The sequence below is a fragment of the Sceloporus occidentalis genome, unplaced genomic scaffold (genome assembly GCF_023333645.1).
Source record: "Sceloporus occidentalis isolate IW3139 unplaced genomic scaffold, rSceOcc1.0.p SCAF_8, whole genome shotgun sequence".
Taxonomy (NCBI): domain Eukaryota; kingdom Metazoa; phylum Chordata; class Lepidosauria; order Squamata; family Phrynosomatidae; genus Sceloporus; species Sceloporus occidentalis.
The window spans coordinates 9,682,450-9,699,034 of NW_028316988.1; the positions used below are offsets into that span (position 1 = coordinate 9,682,450).

Consider the following 16,585-nt stretch of genomic DNA (forward strand, 5'->3'; position numbering starts at 1 on the left):
CTCCTATCTGCACCCAACGGAAATTTAACTTGAAAGCATTAAATGTTAATGCTATTCGGATGAGCAGCGTTGTTGGAGCAAAGATGCTCAGGCCTGTTGGGAGGATGCAGGGTATTGTGGATCTATTGTGGCCCCCTTTCACCAGGCAGATGGGTTTTGCAATCCTTGTCGGCCTCGTGGGCAAACATTAACATTGCAAGGCTTCTCTTGGATTGTTTGGAGCAAGGGTTGGCATGGGTCAAAAACATTTTTTTGGGGTGGTAATTATCTTTTCTCCAAAGGCCCTTTTAAAACCAGAGGTAACTTCAAGTTACTTCCTGCTTTGAAAAATAAATACCTTTTCTGGGCCTAAAATGCCCCCCAAAATGTGATGAAATGTCCCCCTCGCATCCCCTAGAGAATTTTGGTGGACATTTGGGGATGTTTATTTGGCTTCATTTGTTGCGGAAGGGTGCATTTGCCCCCGAACAAGGTCTCTTCAGGGGCAAGGAAGCCCCCTAGCCTCCCAGGGTTGCCCAATCCTGGTTTAGAGGCACCCCAGTAAAAAGCTCCTTTCCCCATAGCCCCCCAACATCTGATAAAGTGTGGCTCCATTTTGCCTTCAGGTTAATTCAAGACCAATACTCAAGAAGCTCCTGCACATGATGCCATGGGGTCCGTCCATTTACGGGTATTTTTTTCTCCTCCCATTTCTTCATAGGTGCCAAGAGGGTGACCAACAAGGCTACACTGTGGTACGTCCCCCTTTCTCTCCACAACGTCCACAAAATCCTGGAGGTGCCTCCAATTCAGGTAAGAGGTGCTTGGGATGCCGGTCCTTCCTTTGCCAGTCCTTTGTAGCCATGCAGCCTTTTCCTTTTCCCTTCCAACGAGTAGCTTGAACACCCTTTCCAAGGTGTTCCTGCTTTCCCTCTATAGAACCGTAAGAGTTGGAAGGGACGCCTAGTGCAACCCCTGCTGTTTCCTAGCTGGTTAAATCCTTGTGCAGAAAAGCCTTGCTTGAAAGTCCAGAATGGAAATTGGCGTCCACTTGCCGCCAGTTCTGTGTATGGGGAAGGTGGGCATTTCCAAGACTGGCATGGCTTGGTACAGGCGCTTGAGATACATTCACAGAATCCTAAAATCATAGGGTTGGTTCAACCCTCTGCCAAGCAGGAACACCCAATTACAGCATGCCTGAGCGATTGCCATCCAAGCCCCGTTTCAAGGCTTCCAAAGGTGGAAAGTCCCATTACTTTCTAAGGGTGTCTGTTCCACTCTTGAACAGCCCTTACCAGCCAGGTTCTTCCTAGATGTCGTTTTTGGAAGCTTGTAGTGTGCCTCCGTTGTTTCCGGCAGCACTTTGCCAAGGTGCGAGTGGTGCCAGCCAGCCAGGTGGCAAACCTTGGCCTCTCGGTGCAGCATCTGGGCTCAGCAGATGGACCTTCTTCTGTTTGCTCTCAGTTTGCAGGGAAGGAGCAGGAGGAGGAAGGAAGGAGGCGCTACGAGGAGCAGAAGATGGAGCGCCGGGAGACGAAGGAGAGGAACGGGGAGGTCATCCTACCTGTCATCAACCCAGGTAAGCCGGTGTCTCCCGGGCACAAAAAGGAAAGCCCTGGAAGCAGGGCAGGATTGTCATTCCAGACCTCCTAGGGGCATTTGCAGATTAAAATTTGCAAAAGGTTGGGTGATATGAGAGACGCTGGGGACCACATGCAGCCCATGGGCCACTCTCCCTTGTTTGGCTTGGCATGGCTTTCCTATACACAGATGTCTTATATACAGATGTTTGGGGGTCTTCTTAGAACAGGGATGGGGAAGGGGGTGGCCTTCTGGCCACCCGCTTGCCTACCCCTGTTCTAAGAAGACCCCACCAAGCATCTGTATATAAGACATCTGTATACAAGATATATGGCAGTGGGTTGGATTAGATGTGTCTCTTCCAAGTCTGTGATTCCATGCAAAGCCAAGAGTTTAAGCTAAGTTAATAAGACCCCCCCCCCAAAGCCTGCGGTGGTGAGTAGCAGGGAGACGCAGGACCCCCCAAACTGTCCCACTTTTTCCTGCTCAGTGGCCAGCTTCCGGAGACGTTCCCCTCCCGGCCCCGAGGGAAAAGACGCTTGGGTTGAAAGCCGTCTATTTTAGCGCACAGACTGTATGCGCTGAGATATTTATAGATTGCGTGCGGGAGGGCACATGCAACCCAGGAATGTGGCGCCTCTCCCTGCTCCTCCTCCATTCCTTTCCAGTCGAGGAAGAAAGACTTTGGAGCCAGTTTCTTCCCATCAGTAGGCGTTCCTTATGTATTTTGGCCCCCAAAGCCTGGGGCAAATGAACTTGCAGGCAGAGGTGAACTGCTTGGCTATTTCTGCCATTGTTAAGAACGGTTTCTCCCTCTGCTTGGCTTAGCCTCCCTTGCAAAAGCATAATTTTCGGTCCTCATCGTGGAGTTTGTGCTCCAGTTGCTTAGCGACCCATCGCCGTCGGACCAGCGAGCATCCCTCCGATCTCCTCTTTGTGATGTTCAGGAGGTGGTGTTTTTTTTTTCCAAAAGGGAGGTTTCTTGAGCATCTCGGCCAGAGGGTTTTTTAATAGGAATGGGAGGACGCTATCCGTGTTCTCCCCAAGCCGACTCTGACTTCTGTGAATCGCATGCAAATAAAACCCCTGTCCTTTTGAAAAGATTGCGCTGTGCATTTTTATCAGCGATGCCTTACGGACTCAGGTGTGCCGCCGGGGAACGCCTGGGCTTGAGACAGAGATATCCCCTTCCCCTATTTTTTATTCATGACAATAAATGGGAACAGATCAGTAGAAACAAGAAAGGAATGGGGGGAACCCTTAGCTTTGTTCAAAAATGAGTGCACAGTATTGCTTTAATTGCTTAATTGTATTAAAAAGCTGCAACCAGAAAGGATTCTTGGTGTGATGGAGGACCCTGTGATTATTTTTGTTCATTTATAGAAGGAATAAATGGAGACAATGTGGGTTTGTTTGATGTCTCTGGCCTTGCTGAGGGGCTGCCTTGGACTCCTAGCCCCCGATAGGGAGCAATGTCTCCCTTATCTTTCATAGGGGTTTATCGCACTGGGGCTAATTTTGGCACTAAAGGGAGATTAAAGCGCATTTAAAGCATCCCGCAAATAAAGCGAAATTGGCAAGTAATTGCACAAATGAATATCACACGCAATTGCAGAAATAAAGCGGTATCAAAAATGCATTGTCGCTGCAATCCCAAAAATCAAGAGTCTTTGCGACCACTTTAATGGCGGGTTTTGTGCGACGTCGTGTGAAATCGTTTCGCGTGATTGCACGGCTTTTCCGGGATATTCACGGGATAAACTCCCGATCTCTTTCATGTGATAAACTCCATAGAGGCTTAGAATTGGAAGAGCCCCCCCATGGCCATCCAATCCAACCCCCTTCTGCAAAGCAAGAAGGCACAACTAAACCACTCCTGAGAGATGCCCATCCAACCTCTGTTTAAAGACAGAGTCCACCAACCTCCGAGGCAGTATATCCTACTGTCAAACAGTTCCTACACTCAATACATTCTTCCTAATATTGAAGTGGAATCGCTTTTCTTGCAATTTGGATTCCTGTGCTGCGTCTTCTTTCTTCTCATGGCTTTGCCTGAGAAGGTGGTGATGGGGTTTAATCCATGGGGATCTCTAGTAGCAATATTACATCCTTTCAAGGGCTTGGGACGGTTGGAGGTGGCTTTTTGGGGGGCGGAGGGGTTGCAATCTGGCCTCCGCATCTCTTTGGGGATGGTGATTTTCTAACCCATGTGTATAGCTTATCTCTCTTTCTCTCTCTCTTGCTCTCCCTGCTTCACAGATAGGCAAAGAAAAGGTAAGGCTCTTCTAATTAATTCACCCTGGAGAGATGTCTAAATCAGCCAAGCGGAGCTGTCTGGGGGATTTGCAGTAGTTCAGGATGGATTTCTTTGCTGGCGTGACCGTTTTTTTCCCCTACCGTTTTTTAATTGTTTGTTTGCTGATTTATTAACTGGTTTTGTTTTGTTTTGTTTTGTTTTTCCCTGCATGCTTACTTATTGCAGTTTCATCCTTCCATGACCGTTTTAACTGGATTATCTTTCCATTGAGCTCTTGCAATGGTCAGGCTGTAAACTGAAATAAGACGTGTCAATGGATGAAATTAATAAATAACGTGATAGGAAACGAAGTGGAGAAATAAATGCCTGGCTCCCAGCAGCAGCAGCAGCATCAACAACACAAAACAATTCCCTTTCTTCGGAAGAGGGATGGTTGAAATCTTGAAATCTCCCTGTTCTCACTGTCTGTGTCCTTTCCCTCTTTGCAGATCCCTATACAGTTGGATATAGCCAGTCCAGCCTGATCCACCTGGTGGGACCCTCCGACTGCACCATGCATGGATTCGTACATGGAGGTAGGTCCCAACTGGTGCGCCGTTTCTTTCCTTTTCATTTGGTGCTAGCTAGGGCAGTTAAAGTGGCATCTGGATTATTGGATTATTTCTGCAGTGTGCATTTTGGCACACAGTGCAGCATGGGCAGCCAGTGTGGCGTAGCGGTTTGAGCGTTGGACCCGGACTCCAGATGGAGTTTATCACACTGGGGCTGATTTTGTCATGAAAGAGAGATCAAGGGGCATTGAAAGCATCCCGCAAATGAAGCGGGAATGGCGAGTAATTGCACGAAGGATCATCAGAAATGCATTGCTGCTGAAATCCCGAAAGTAAAAAGATGCAGGTTAATGCTTCTTTATGAACACTTCAATGGCGGGTTTTGTGCGACGTCGTGTGGAATTGTTGATTTCCCCGGGATATTCACGGGGTAAAACCCCGATCTTCTTCGTGTGATAAACTCCATGATGTCTCCAGAAAGAGGATTATGAGATCTCTGCCGCTGGGAATGCTTGGAGAGATGGCCTCTGGGACACCTTCCAACTCTGTGATTCATTGCTCTACTGACATAAGAAGCAGCTGCAGCCACTATGACCAGAATACTATGAGATGCTCCGGCTTGTGTCATCCCATCTCTTTCTCTTGCACACATAGACGCTAAACAAATATCAAACTTGGCGTATCAGCAGAAACCAAGGAGGGACCCAGTTAGCAGAAGAAGGCGGCAGATGTGGCACCCGGCACATGCCAGCCTAGGTGTTTCTATTTTTAAATGGCAGTGCAAGTCACAAGGTCTGGGAAAGATCCCATGGAGGAGGTCTCAAGGTGCGGAAAAAGCGGCGAGAGGGAGAACCGCAGCCTCAGTTCCATCACCGGTTCGGCTTTTCATGAAGGAGGGCGGCCGTCACAGCAAAGGTGGGCTGGCTGTTGGCATGGGACTGGAGGCTCCAACGGAGAGGGACGTTTCTGTGCATGGAACTGCTGGCACCATCTCAAGAAGAGGAGGGGAAAAGATAGTTCAGAGCTGCAAAAGATGGTGTATTCCTAGGCTAATAGAACCCTATGAAAGTCATGCATGAGAGGTGACTTTGAAGGCACAGAAACACATGCAAAAGATGTAGGAAGAGGCAAACTGAAGGATCCTTCTGCAAAAGCATTTGCAGTTTAATTTTGGGGCAACTGGCATTGGTCAAACTGCCCCCTGCCTTGCCAATGGCCCTGAAAAAAAAGTCTCCATTTTGTCTTTCCCGCTTCCTTTTTTGGCTGAAAATGTCTTTCCGTGGCCCCTAAGAGTGCCATGCATGGGGTGTGTGGGACCAACTGCTTAGAGAACAAGGTGGAATGTCGCTGGTGGTCTCTGGGTCCGAGTTCAAGTGTCACTGCTACAGTCCCAGCAGTGGAAGTGGTTCAGCGGAAGGGCAACCGAGACAGACTGCTCCATTCGGCAGAGAGAGGCGGGCAAATGCCCTGTTCAAAGAGAGATAAGCCCATGCCAGCGCCGAGGATGCTAGCGGAGAGGAGAGGTTGCTATAGAAACTCTTCATTACCGAGGTCTTCGTTCCTGTAATTAAAACGCCCTCTTTGGAGGAAGGGAGGGGTGCGTGCGCATCTGCGCAAAAGAAAGAAGCCTGGAAATTTAAACAGAAGCTTTTGGATGGCAGGATCATTTCCTGCAGACTGAATTGCTCTGGTGGCTGGGAGGAGATCCTCTTTCATGCCTCCTAAAAGTTAAGGACTCCTTGGCATGCCTTAAGTAGGAATTCTGGAAACGTGAAGCCTCTGGTCAATTGCTCCCAGGTTGGCTTTCTCTAAGGATGTCCGGCTGGCGATCCAGGTCGAGTCTCCCTTATCCACAAATCCAAAACACTCCGAAATTGGGTGGCTGAGAGAGTGACAACTTGGCTGGCAGACGGAGGCCAGGGCCGGAGGGGACGCACTGGGTATCGAACCACATTTCCCTCCTATAAATTGGGATTCGTTTGATTTCATGTGTCTCTTGACAGTCAAACATCTAAAAGGGACGGCAGACGGAGAGGTCTCCTTTTTTCCTTATTTGATTTGACCCTTGCTCTGTAAAGCGCTGTGCAAACTTCACAGTGCTCTACAAATAAATGTTAACAATAATGATGATGATGATGATAATGATAATCGTCATTGTCTTTCAGCTGCATTTAGGTATTAACGGTCTCCTGCAGCTGCCCTGGAGTCCCATCGTGGGCTGGCAGGGAAAGAGAGGGGCACCGTGGGTTAGTGGCAGTGCCACGTCACGGGGAAAAGGACTGCTTCCCCCGTCCGTGGCTTTGATAAGAGGGGAAGGAGCCCCCCGAGGCAGTCACGGTTCCTGCAAACGTGCTCCTGGCAGGGTATTTTTAGCATCGCTTGGCTTGTCTGTTGTCGCTTTGCAGCGGCTGAAGCTGCTCCAGGCCAGGCTGGCTTTCAGTGGGGAAACAGTGGCAGCCAAGAACCCTTTATCAAGGGCTGCATCATCCCTCCTCTTCCTTCTTGTGATGGAGGAGGATTGGCCAAGTCAGTCACAGTCTACATTACCTAAATTTATGTTGGAATACGACTCAGGAGCCATGCTCAGCCATGGAAACTCATTGGGCGAGTCACATACTCTCAGCCCCAGATTCAAGGGACCTTCGGCCTGGTCCAACTTGGCTCCTGATGCTCTCCTGATGTTCTTACATTCCTAATGCGTTGGCATCACTCTTCCATCTTCTCCAGGCCAAACGTTCCCAACTCCCTTCCCTTGACCTCACAATCCATCCATTGATAACCAGGCAATCCCTGCCCCTTTTTTCCCTCCTCCGCAGGGGTTACCATGAAGCTGATGGATGAGGTTGCTGGAATCGTGGCCGCTCGCCACTGCAAGACCAATATCGTGACGGCCTCCGTGGACGCCATCAATTTCCACGAGAAGATCAAAAAAGGTAAGGAAACCCTCCTCCTACCATTCCTATGAGAATTCAATTGGGATTCCCTGTGGGATCTTGGGAACTGTAGTTTGCCACCAGAGCTCTCTGACAGAGAAGGCTAAGCCTCTCACAAAGCCACAAACCTCAGAATTCCATAGCCTTGAGCCACGGCAGTTAAAGCAGTGTCAAACCGCATTAATTTTGCAATATAGATCCAGCCATGGTTTCATACCAAAGAGCAGCCCACACATACCACAGTCTCTCAGCCTCAGAGGAAGGCAAAGACTGGGCAAATCATGGCAGGAAAACCCTATGATAGGGTCGCCATAAGTTGGAAACAACTTGCAGGCACACAGCAACAATAGTAGTAGTAGGAAACGATTCAGATGGCAAGAAAGGAGCTGGTTTTGGTTCGGAGGTGGAAGGTAACAAGGATGCGGCTACGGATGGAGCGCATCCTCGTTTTCCTTGGAGCCTAGAGCCAATGAGAAAAGCCTCATCCAGATGTTGGCCACACATCTATGGGTTTATGTTGCTTGCAGCATGATTCCCAATGACAGCTGGGGTTCGGCGTCAGAGAGGAGGTGGACGCTTGCAATGGAAGGTGCTTTTCCTTTCGACCCAACGCTGGAGCAGCCAGACTGGAGGGCTCTGGGCTTGTTTGCTTTCCCTGCTGAGGAATATGGGTTCCCTCCCTTTCCTTCACCCAAAGGATCAAAATTACAGATAATGGCAGGCGGAACCTGCTGTTTTTCCTCGAAATGTCAAAACTGATTAGGTGCTCTTCCTCCGTCGCAGAGATGCTGGCGGAGGGAGGGAGGGAGGGAAGGAACAGCCTGAATTCACTCTTCGTTCCCTTCTCCCTTTCTTTAAATGATAAGTCATCTGTTCTGTCTTGGCTTTAGACATACACATACATCCCTCCATCACCATCCTGCCGAAATGTGCAAAGTTGGCTCTTCTGAGCATGCATAAACGCAGCAGGTTTTTCAACGGCGAAGGATGAGCAATGGAAGCGTGAACCCTGCCCCCTCAGCCTCGGTATTTCCAAAGCCAGCCCTGCCTTCTCCAACCCTGCTAGGCCAAGAAATGGTGGGAAAGGAGCAAAAGAACAGCTGCCCTGGGAGGAAAGCCAGAAAATTCCACAATTTTGGCCAGTGTGGATGCCTGGGATTTTTATTGTATTTTATTTAACTTAGTGCTTATTAATGTTGTGGCGTCGCTCTTGTCGGCAGCTGAAAATCTTCTTTCCCGTATGGAGTAAAAGGCCTCCGTCTGCACCAAAGCCCAGAAGCACGGGTGGCAAATTTCTTCCAAAGTTGTTGTGCCAGGAAATATTTGAGGCACTGTTTTCCGCTCCCCTCTGAAGCTTACCAATGCTTAGCTGTTTTGAGTCTGAGTTCTGGCATAAAGGCCGAAATAATAAGAATAAGAATAGATGATGGTGGTGGTGGTGGTGGTGGTGGTGGGAGCCAATGCCACATAGTGGTTTGAGTGCCAGACACTAGGGAACCAGGGTTCGAACCCCCTTTACACAGCCATAGGAACCCAACTCTCAGCCTCAGAGAACAGCAAATGCAGACCTTTCCCTTGAAGAAGATAGGTTTGCTTTAGGGCGGCGATGTCCAAACTCTGGACACCTTGGCTGATGGTCTGGGATGCTGGGAGTGGAAGTCCAAAACCCCTAGAAGACCAGAGTTTGGACATCACTGCTTTAGGTTCACTGTAAGTTGGAAGGCACAGAAAATAACAATAAGAACAGTAATGATTATTGTTATTAATTGTTTTAATTGCTTTTTGTTTGTTCTTGATCCTTGTTGGCTGGGAGGCAATACAGAAATATTTAATTATGTCTCTTCCACTCCCCCCTTTTATGACAGGAGAAAGGGCCACTTGGGTTTGCCTCTCCAAAGGGGTCTTTGATGTTCCTAGAAACTGGATAGCCCTCAATCCATCCATCCACCTGTTACCGCAGCACCTCCTAAACTTCTCCCCTGTGTCTCCATAGGTAGCGTGATCACCATCTCTGGGCGCATGACCTTCACAAGCAACAAATCCATGGAGATCGAGGTCTTTGTGGACGCCGACCCCTTCGTGGATGAGTCTCAGGAGCGATACCGGGCTGTCAGCGCGTTCTTCACTTACGTGTCCCTCAGCAAAGAAGGGAGGCCACTACCCGTCCCGCAGCTGGTGGTAAGTTTGGAAATCTCCCCAAAACAACAATACCCATCCACCTGGTGGCATAACTGGGGACATAGCTGGGAAATGCAGCGTTTGCCTCCACAGATACTGTAAGGATCCTGTCCCCTGCAATGAAATCTTCATTCCCCAAATTCCCAGCAGTGCAGAGAGCGAGGCATTGAAAATCCTTCCCACCTCAAACTCCTCTTGGATTTGCTGTCTTTGCATTTCCTGGGTCACTTCTTTGGATGCCTAGTCTGCGTTTCTAAATGCTCAGGTAGAGTTTTAAGCTACTACAGGGTTAGAAACGCGGGGACTGCAAGGAAATTTATTTGGGATAAAATGTCCTAATTTTATCCTTATAGTAACTCCAACTCCGGACATCGCTACCAAGGGCTTCTGAGTCGCAAGGCAAGCTTACAAATCTAAAACAGTCCAAGCTAAAACACTATTAATATGCAAAATACAAAATTGACTTCTTTGCAATGTAGTTGGCCTTGCAGTACCTGGATGAGTTTACCCCTCTTTGTGCCACACCATCATTGACTTGAGGTGTGTTTCCACCATGTTTATGGGGTGATCTGAATTCCTATCTCATCTCTAAGGAGTCTAAACCCTGGTCCACAAGAACCTTCGCTTTTCCTGACTTTTGGTGGGAAAGTGATCTTCTTTAGACTAGGGGCAAAGGACTGGAGCAGATGCAAGCTGAGAAAAAGTATGGACAGGTTGCATGTCCTTGGATGCGCCTGTGCTATACGTCCCGCCAACACTGGCTTAATCCTAGGGTTTCCCAAAAGAAGCGGTCGGTCCAAGTTGCCACACCAGGTTAAGTCTCCTTTATCTGAAATGCTCGGGACCAGAAGGGTTTTGGATTTTGGGTTTCTTTTGATTTTGGAATACATCCTGGGAGGTGTCTCTGCTGCGATCGTGTTTTAAAACAAAATGCAAAACCGTTTTTGGGTGGGTTTTTTGGGCTATGTGGCCATCTTCTAGAACATGGCCACATAACCCGAAAAACCCAGAAAAAACCATGGATGCCGGCCATGAAAGCCTTCGACTTCACAAAATGCAAAACCCTTTCTTGGAGCAGTCCAGCTGCATTTCTGCGTCCTTTTCAAACAAAACACACAGGCATTGCTGGGAACCCCCCTCCGGGGTTTATGTTTTCCTTCTCTGTTTTCAAGGTGGAAAGGTCATACGAATCGGGTTTCTAGTTTTGCTAAAGATGGCGGGTCCGACACGGTTCAGCCCTTTTTAATGCCCTGCCCTGGAGGCTGGTTGCCTGCGTCTCTTGGTTTGTTTTGCACGTTGTCGAGCAAATGCTTGTTCCCTTAAAGCAGCCCGGCTTGAAGAAAAAATAAATAGTGCAAGAGAAATGTACTTACATCAGGAATGAAGGCAAACAACCGTCCTTGCTGCACCCAGAGAAGGGAGAGCATTTGAGCATACCTTTGCCTCTGGAGGGGTGCATAGTTGTCCCATTTCCACCTTTGGCGAAGTAGATTTGGCATGTTTTTCTGTTGCTTCAAAAACCTGCCAAGCGTATTTGATCAGAGAAAACAGTTGAACAAAAGAGGTAGAATATGTGTTTGTGTGCATGCATACTAATGTATATGTGCACAGATGATGATGATGATGATGATGATGATGATGATTAGCATCAGCAGCATCATTATGGGAGAAGAAAAATGTAAATATAAAATTAGCGCGGTACAATTTTAGAACAAATTATCTAGTTGGAAATGCAAAACATTTCGGGCGCAACATAGGGAGCAAACTGACACATGCGCGCAACCCAGATATGCAAGATCATATAATGATATTAAGCTAAGCTTTCAAAAGCTTTGGGATGCAAGAGTGTTTTTAACTGAGATTTAAAAAGCAACAAGGGAAGTCTGCAAATGTTAAGGGAAGTAATTCCAGGGCTATGGAGCAGCAAGTGAGAGAAGATGAAGCCCAGTGAGTGGGACTTACTCAAAGGCCACCAATGGGTTTCTAAAGTTGTGTGTGGATTCAAATCCCGATCTCCAGAATCCAACACTGAGACCACTGCACTATGCTAGTGCAAGGCTTCCAAAGTGAAAAAGAAGATGCTTGTATTGAATTGCACGGGTGCATGAACATTTCACACAACGTGGGCAAAGAGAGAGGAAAAACCAAGGATCTCCCGGCGGGGCTTGGGAAGAATCCTGCCTGAAACCCAGGAGACCCAGGGCTGAAAATATGGGTCCAGATGGACTCATTGCAAAGGTAGCAACCTACAGTCTTATGCCAGCAGTCTCTGGTTCAATCCCTGCTGGTAAACACTGAAGAGCCAAACTCTGCCAAGCCAGAGTTGGCAATACCAGCCTAGAAGAGCCAGGGGTCTCGATTTACAAAAAGGGGAGCTTAAATGTTAGATGCCAAATTAGCATTTGAGACACATTGGGAGGTCGGGAGGTCTCCAGGTGTCTGTTAGCTGACATCAACTCACTCTCTGGCTACCTGCGCTTGGCAATGCCCACTTTCCTTTCTCCCCCTATTTTTAGCCGCCTTTGCCAGGGCTGCTCTTTTGCCAAGCAGCTGAGCATCGTGCCTCGATTAATACGTTATGCGCTGCTGGTTTTCCCCTCCTCGCTCCTGTTTTTCCAAAGCGTTTAGTCAGCCAGGCCGGCTCCTCTCATTTATAGTAGCGTTTATATAAATTGTTGGTCTTGCTTAAAAGCAAGGGGGGAAAAAGAGGGGGGGAAATAACTTGCTTTAATTCTTTAGTACAAGCGAATGGTTCTGTTGTTGGTGATGTTTGTGCGCATGGGCACATGCATGCCTCCTTTCCCCCCGACTCCAGATTTGTTTCTTAAATTCTGCAATTAGTGCTTTTTTTTTCCATCTGGAGTTTTGCTCAGCAATATTTTGGATAGCTTTCCATTCTCTTCGGGTGAGAAAATTGAAGGGGGAGGCTTGCTTCGGGGTTGGCAAACCTTACCAACCTGCCCATGTTTTGAGATCTTCTCTGACCCACCACCCTCACGGGTCCTTTTGGTGGAAATTCAGGAGACGGGGCCTTTTTGTGGCTGATTATAATATTATTGTTATTATTATTATTATTATTATTATTATTATTATTATTTATATCCCGCTTTCCTCCTGAGCACAGGGTGGCTTCAGGAGTGTTTTTAAGATAGACATTGGCATCTTAGTGGCCTCCTCCTCCTTGCCAGACTTCCATGCCAATGTTTTGTTCTCTTTGAAGAAGGACGTTGCCGCCGCCGCCACCGCCTTCCCCTCGCTGGCTCTCGAAGGCACCCACCGCTGTGCCGCTATTTCCATTGCAACACCCAACACCTGCCCAGCGTCACGCTGGTTGCAGAGAGATGGAGCCAGGCCGCCTCAGGCGAAGAAGCAAACGCCTCACTTCCCACCGAGCCTTTTTAGAAAATCAGTTTTAATGCTCCAGTTAAGCTCATCTTCTCTGTAAACATCGCAGCCCCCGTGCGCCAGAACCACAGCTTTAGGGGGAGAGCGAAAGGGACCACAACGCCCAGAATCCCCCTCGACATCATGGCAAGATATGTTCCCCCCCATGACCAGTTTTTCTTGTTTGCGGGCAAGAGGAGGGATGGAAAGAAAGGCTGTTTATTCATTCCTTCACGTGTTTTTGTGTCGCTCTTTTTGAGCACCGAAAATAGCTCTCCAGGCAGCTGTTGCCAACAAAATATGAATTAAAGCAGGATCTCAATGAAAACACGCAAAGCGATCGGCCTGCCTGGGCTGATGGAAAAAGGGGAATAGTGCCCATCCGGTTAAATGAAAGGAAGCCCTTTGGCTAATGGGGCGATTCAAATACCAGAGACTGCTCTGAAATATATCCAAAATCCCCCCTTTTTTTCATTCTTTCCTTCCTTTTTATCTCAGAAAAGATAACCCTATATGCCGTTTTGGCCCTGATTTCAGGGGGAAAGTGGGATATGGTGATGGTGATGGTGGTGGATGATGGTAGGGTCAGTGACAACAGCCGTATGCTCATGGTTCAGAGATGGCCGTGTTCATGAGCATACGGCTGTTGTCACTGACCCTACCATCATCCACCACCATCACCATCACCATATCCCACTTTCCCCCTGAAATCAGGGCCAAAACGGCATATAGGGTTAAACAATGCAAGAGGATAATCTTTAAAACAGAATCCAGCTCTCAAGCTGTTCAGCTATCCTGGATTAGGTCCACCGAGCATCTTTGCGATTTAGGATACAAAGTGGTTTCTTCCTCCATTTTGCGGAGCTGGCCTCCCCTGTCTCCCAATTGCCTCTTTCTCTCTCTCATCCTGAGCCTGAACTGCCGTTCTTGGCCATGGTCATCCCATGCTAAGTAATGCAAAGAAACGAATATGCTTGGAATGCGGTTGTGTTTGTGTTTATCTCGAGGGCTGCAGTACCTTGGACAGTTTGACAAGACGGTCTCCATCCAAAAAAGACTCCTTCGTAGCATCCTTGGGTCATTGGTTGGCACCAGTGGTCAAGCCATCTCTGCTCAGCCTGAAATCAGAGAACTCAAGGGACCCCAAAGACCAGCTAGTCCGACTCGCTTTGGCCATGCTACTTTGCTTTGTCTTATCTGGAGACTGTGGGATGGTGGCCTTTGTTGAGCCAAACAAGGTTTGCCGGAGGAAGAAGCGAGGCAAGGCGCCGTTTGCGGGGCGATGTTGGCAGGAGACCTCTTGGTAGGAAGAGGAGATTTTCTCCTGGGAAGAAGTCTCCTGGGGAAATGTCAGCCCTTTTTTGTCTTCGGAGACAGAGATGCGCAGCTGACGCAGCAGCCTACGGGCATCTCAAGCTGCCTTGGGCACCCAACAGAGCTTGGGAGAGAATGCATTTTAACAAGTCAATTTGTTCCTGTCGCTTGTGACAGGGTTTCGGAAGCGCCCTATTTACTGTCGCAAGGAGTGGATGCCGGTGGCTTCAATATCAAGCGGGCAATGGATTAGAAACTAAAGCAACTGTCTTTGAGAGCACCCCCCCCCCCAGTCAAGGGATGCTGGGACTTGCAATTCAACAGCATACTCTTCATATCTATTCTAGTCAGGCATTCTGTTCAAATAGCACAGGAGAGTGACCACAGCCTCCATCCTGGTCTCCACAGCAAATGGCATTCAGGGCCGCACTGTCCCTACTCTGGCTTGCCACTCCTTGCACAGTTGCACAAGAACACAACTCCTGCATAGCTCTGCAGGTGTGAATTCACACTGCGCCGCCAACGCTCAAGATCCTGGCCTTAGATACCCTACCTAGCAAGGGGGAGAAAAATGTGAAGTTGCAAAGCCATGCTGCGTGCCTGGCCTTGGGGTTTGTTTGGGCTTATGATAGGTAGCCATAGGGGCAGAAGTCATTGCTGCCCCTGGCCTATATGCACCTTCACCCCTTGGTCTGTCTCTGCCTCAGTCTCACTTTCTCTACCGTCTAATTAATAATAATTGTAAGCTTCTCTGAGAGCCTTTAGGGTTGAAGGGTGGTGTATAAATACTGTAAGTAAGTAAGTAAGTAAGTAAATATCTCTCCCCCATCTGAGACCCCCTTCTGATCCATGCGCCCTCCTCTCTTTTCTCGGCAGGTGGAAACCGAAGACGAGCGGCGGCGCTTCGAGGAAGGCAAAGGCCGCTACCTCCAGACCAAAGCCAAGCGCCAGGCTAAGATAAAGCCCCTCACTCAGCAATGACACCCCCCAAATTACCCACCATTCCCCGGGAGAGAGAGAGGGAGGATCTGCAGCCGGACCGCATGGAAGTCCTCCCCTTGGGCAGATCCATCGCAGACACCTGACCAGTAGCACAGAGACACACAGATGCACCTCAACACCACCTGAAAAACTGTCCATCCCATCACTGCCTGTAACTATTGCTAGACCCATCAGGAAGAGGGGGAGATTATAGAGAGAGTATAGGGGAGGGTCCCAGGCTATGGGGAAGAGGAAGGGAGGTTCTTCTTCCGCAAGGGAATTGGGCCCAAAGCCATAATCCTGACCAAAGTAGATCCAGGGAATCAATGGGGTTTACGCAAGTGTGCAATTTCTCATTCAGCAGTGCTTCAGTACTCTTCTGCAAGCTGGGACATGCCTTCCAGAGATGGTTGGACTCCAAGTCCCAGCATTCCTCACCTAAACCAAGCTGCTGGGAGCTACAGTTGGACGAGTGCTGGGAGACCACTCCTGGCAAAGACAGCACTGACACCAAAGGAAGGCAAGAGAGTACTTCAACAAGGAGTCTTCCTTGAATCTTCACCGTATGCCCCTGCCAGGTGTTGCTGTACTGCAGCTCCCAGCAGTCCTATTAGCCAGCAGTAAGGAATACTGCCAGTTGGATATTCACAACATCTGGAGGGCTGACTGCGGCCTTTACAGCTGAGCTGCAGGTGAAGGGTGCCCTATTTTGCAAGAAGAGATTGCCTTGTGGTGTGTGACAGGTGCGACGGTCCACCTGGATGAACCACACAAGAGGAGCAACAGGCACAGTTGTCTCCCAGGTTGGACTCTCCGAAGCCTCTCCTCCCATCCCTCCTTACTAAAAGTTCTCTGCAAGAAATAGTAAGATCCCTTTGGGCCTTAGCTCTCTGCAACCCTCTCTGTTTCACATCCGTTTCCATGCCCAAGAAAAGCTTTCATGACCAAAACAAGCTAAAGCATTGCCCAGTACAAGAACCAAGCGGTCTCCTCTACCGTCCCGTATCCCTCTGGGAAAATATATATATACATATGTACATGTACGCTTAATTTATTTAATGAATGTTGTGAATAAAAACTGGTCCACCTTTAACCGAGACCCAAGAGGGGCGATATTGTTTCTTAAATTCCTTTGGGTGGGTCAAAGAGAGCTGGGTTATACTTATTTTATTTCCAAAGTGCAATGGGGAAGCCAGCAAGGTTGGTTAAAACGCTTCCCAGATCTGTGCATTTTAATTTGGCCGATCCAAGAGCCTTGCGGTGTATGGAAGCCTTTGAAAAGTTCAGGCCTGACTAGAGTTTGGAGAAGTTCCCTTTTTGGGGAGGCCATTTCCTCAAGAATCCCCCATGTTCCAAAAATAAGGATCTTCTCCAAGCTCTGGGCCAGTGAAAGGCTGTCCTTTCGACCTTTGCCTCTTCAAGAGCGG

General features: G+C 48.5%; 1 protein-coding gene across 4 annotated transcripts in view; it reads left to right on the forward strand.

Moving 5' to 3' along the window:
- Nucleotides 1-16,264, forward strand: part of ACOT7 (acyl-CoA thioesterase 7) — a 31,079-nt gene extending 14,815 nt beyond the window's left edge. For 3 of the 4 annotated variants that reach the window (XM_089534490.1, XM_089534492.1, XM_089534493.1), the window contains 7 exons: nucleotides 701-792; nucleotides 1,444-1,558; nucleotides 3,820-3,834; nucleotides 4,306-4,392; nucleotides 7,185-7,301; nucleotides 9,295-9,479; nucleotides 15,054-16,264. In XM_089534490.1, coding sequence (XP_089390616.1) covers nucleotides 701-792; nucleotides 1,444-1,558; nucleotides 3,820-3,834; nucleotides 4,306-4,392; nucleotides 7,185-7,301; nucleotides 9,295-9,479; nucleotides 15,054-15,158 — 716 coding nt within the window. In that variant the 3' untranslated portion in view covers nucleotides 15,159-16,264. The remainder of the gene's footprint in view (nucleotides 1-700; nucleotides 793-1,443; nucleotides 1,559-3,819; nucleotides 3,835-4,305; nucleotides 4,393-7,184; nucleotides 7,302-9,294; nucleotides 9,480-15,053) is intronic. The other variant, XM_089534491.1, reaches the window with a different exon arrangement.
- Nucleotides 16,265-16,585: the final 321 nt, after the last annotated feature.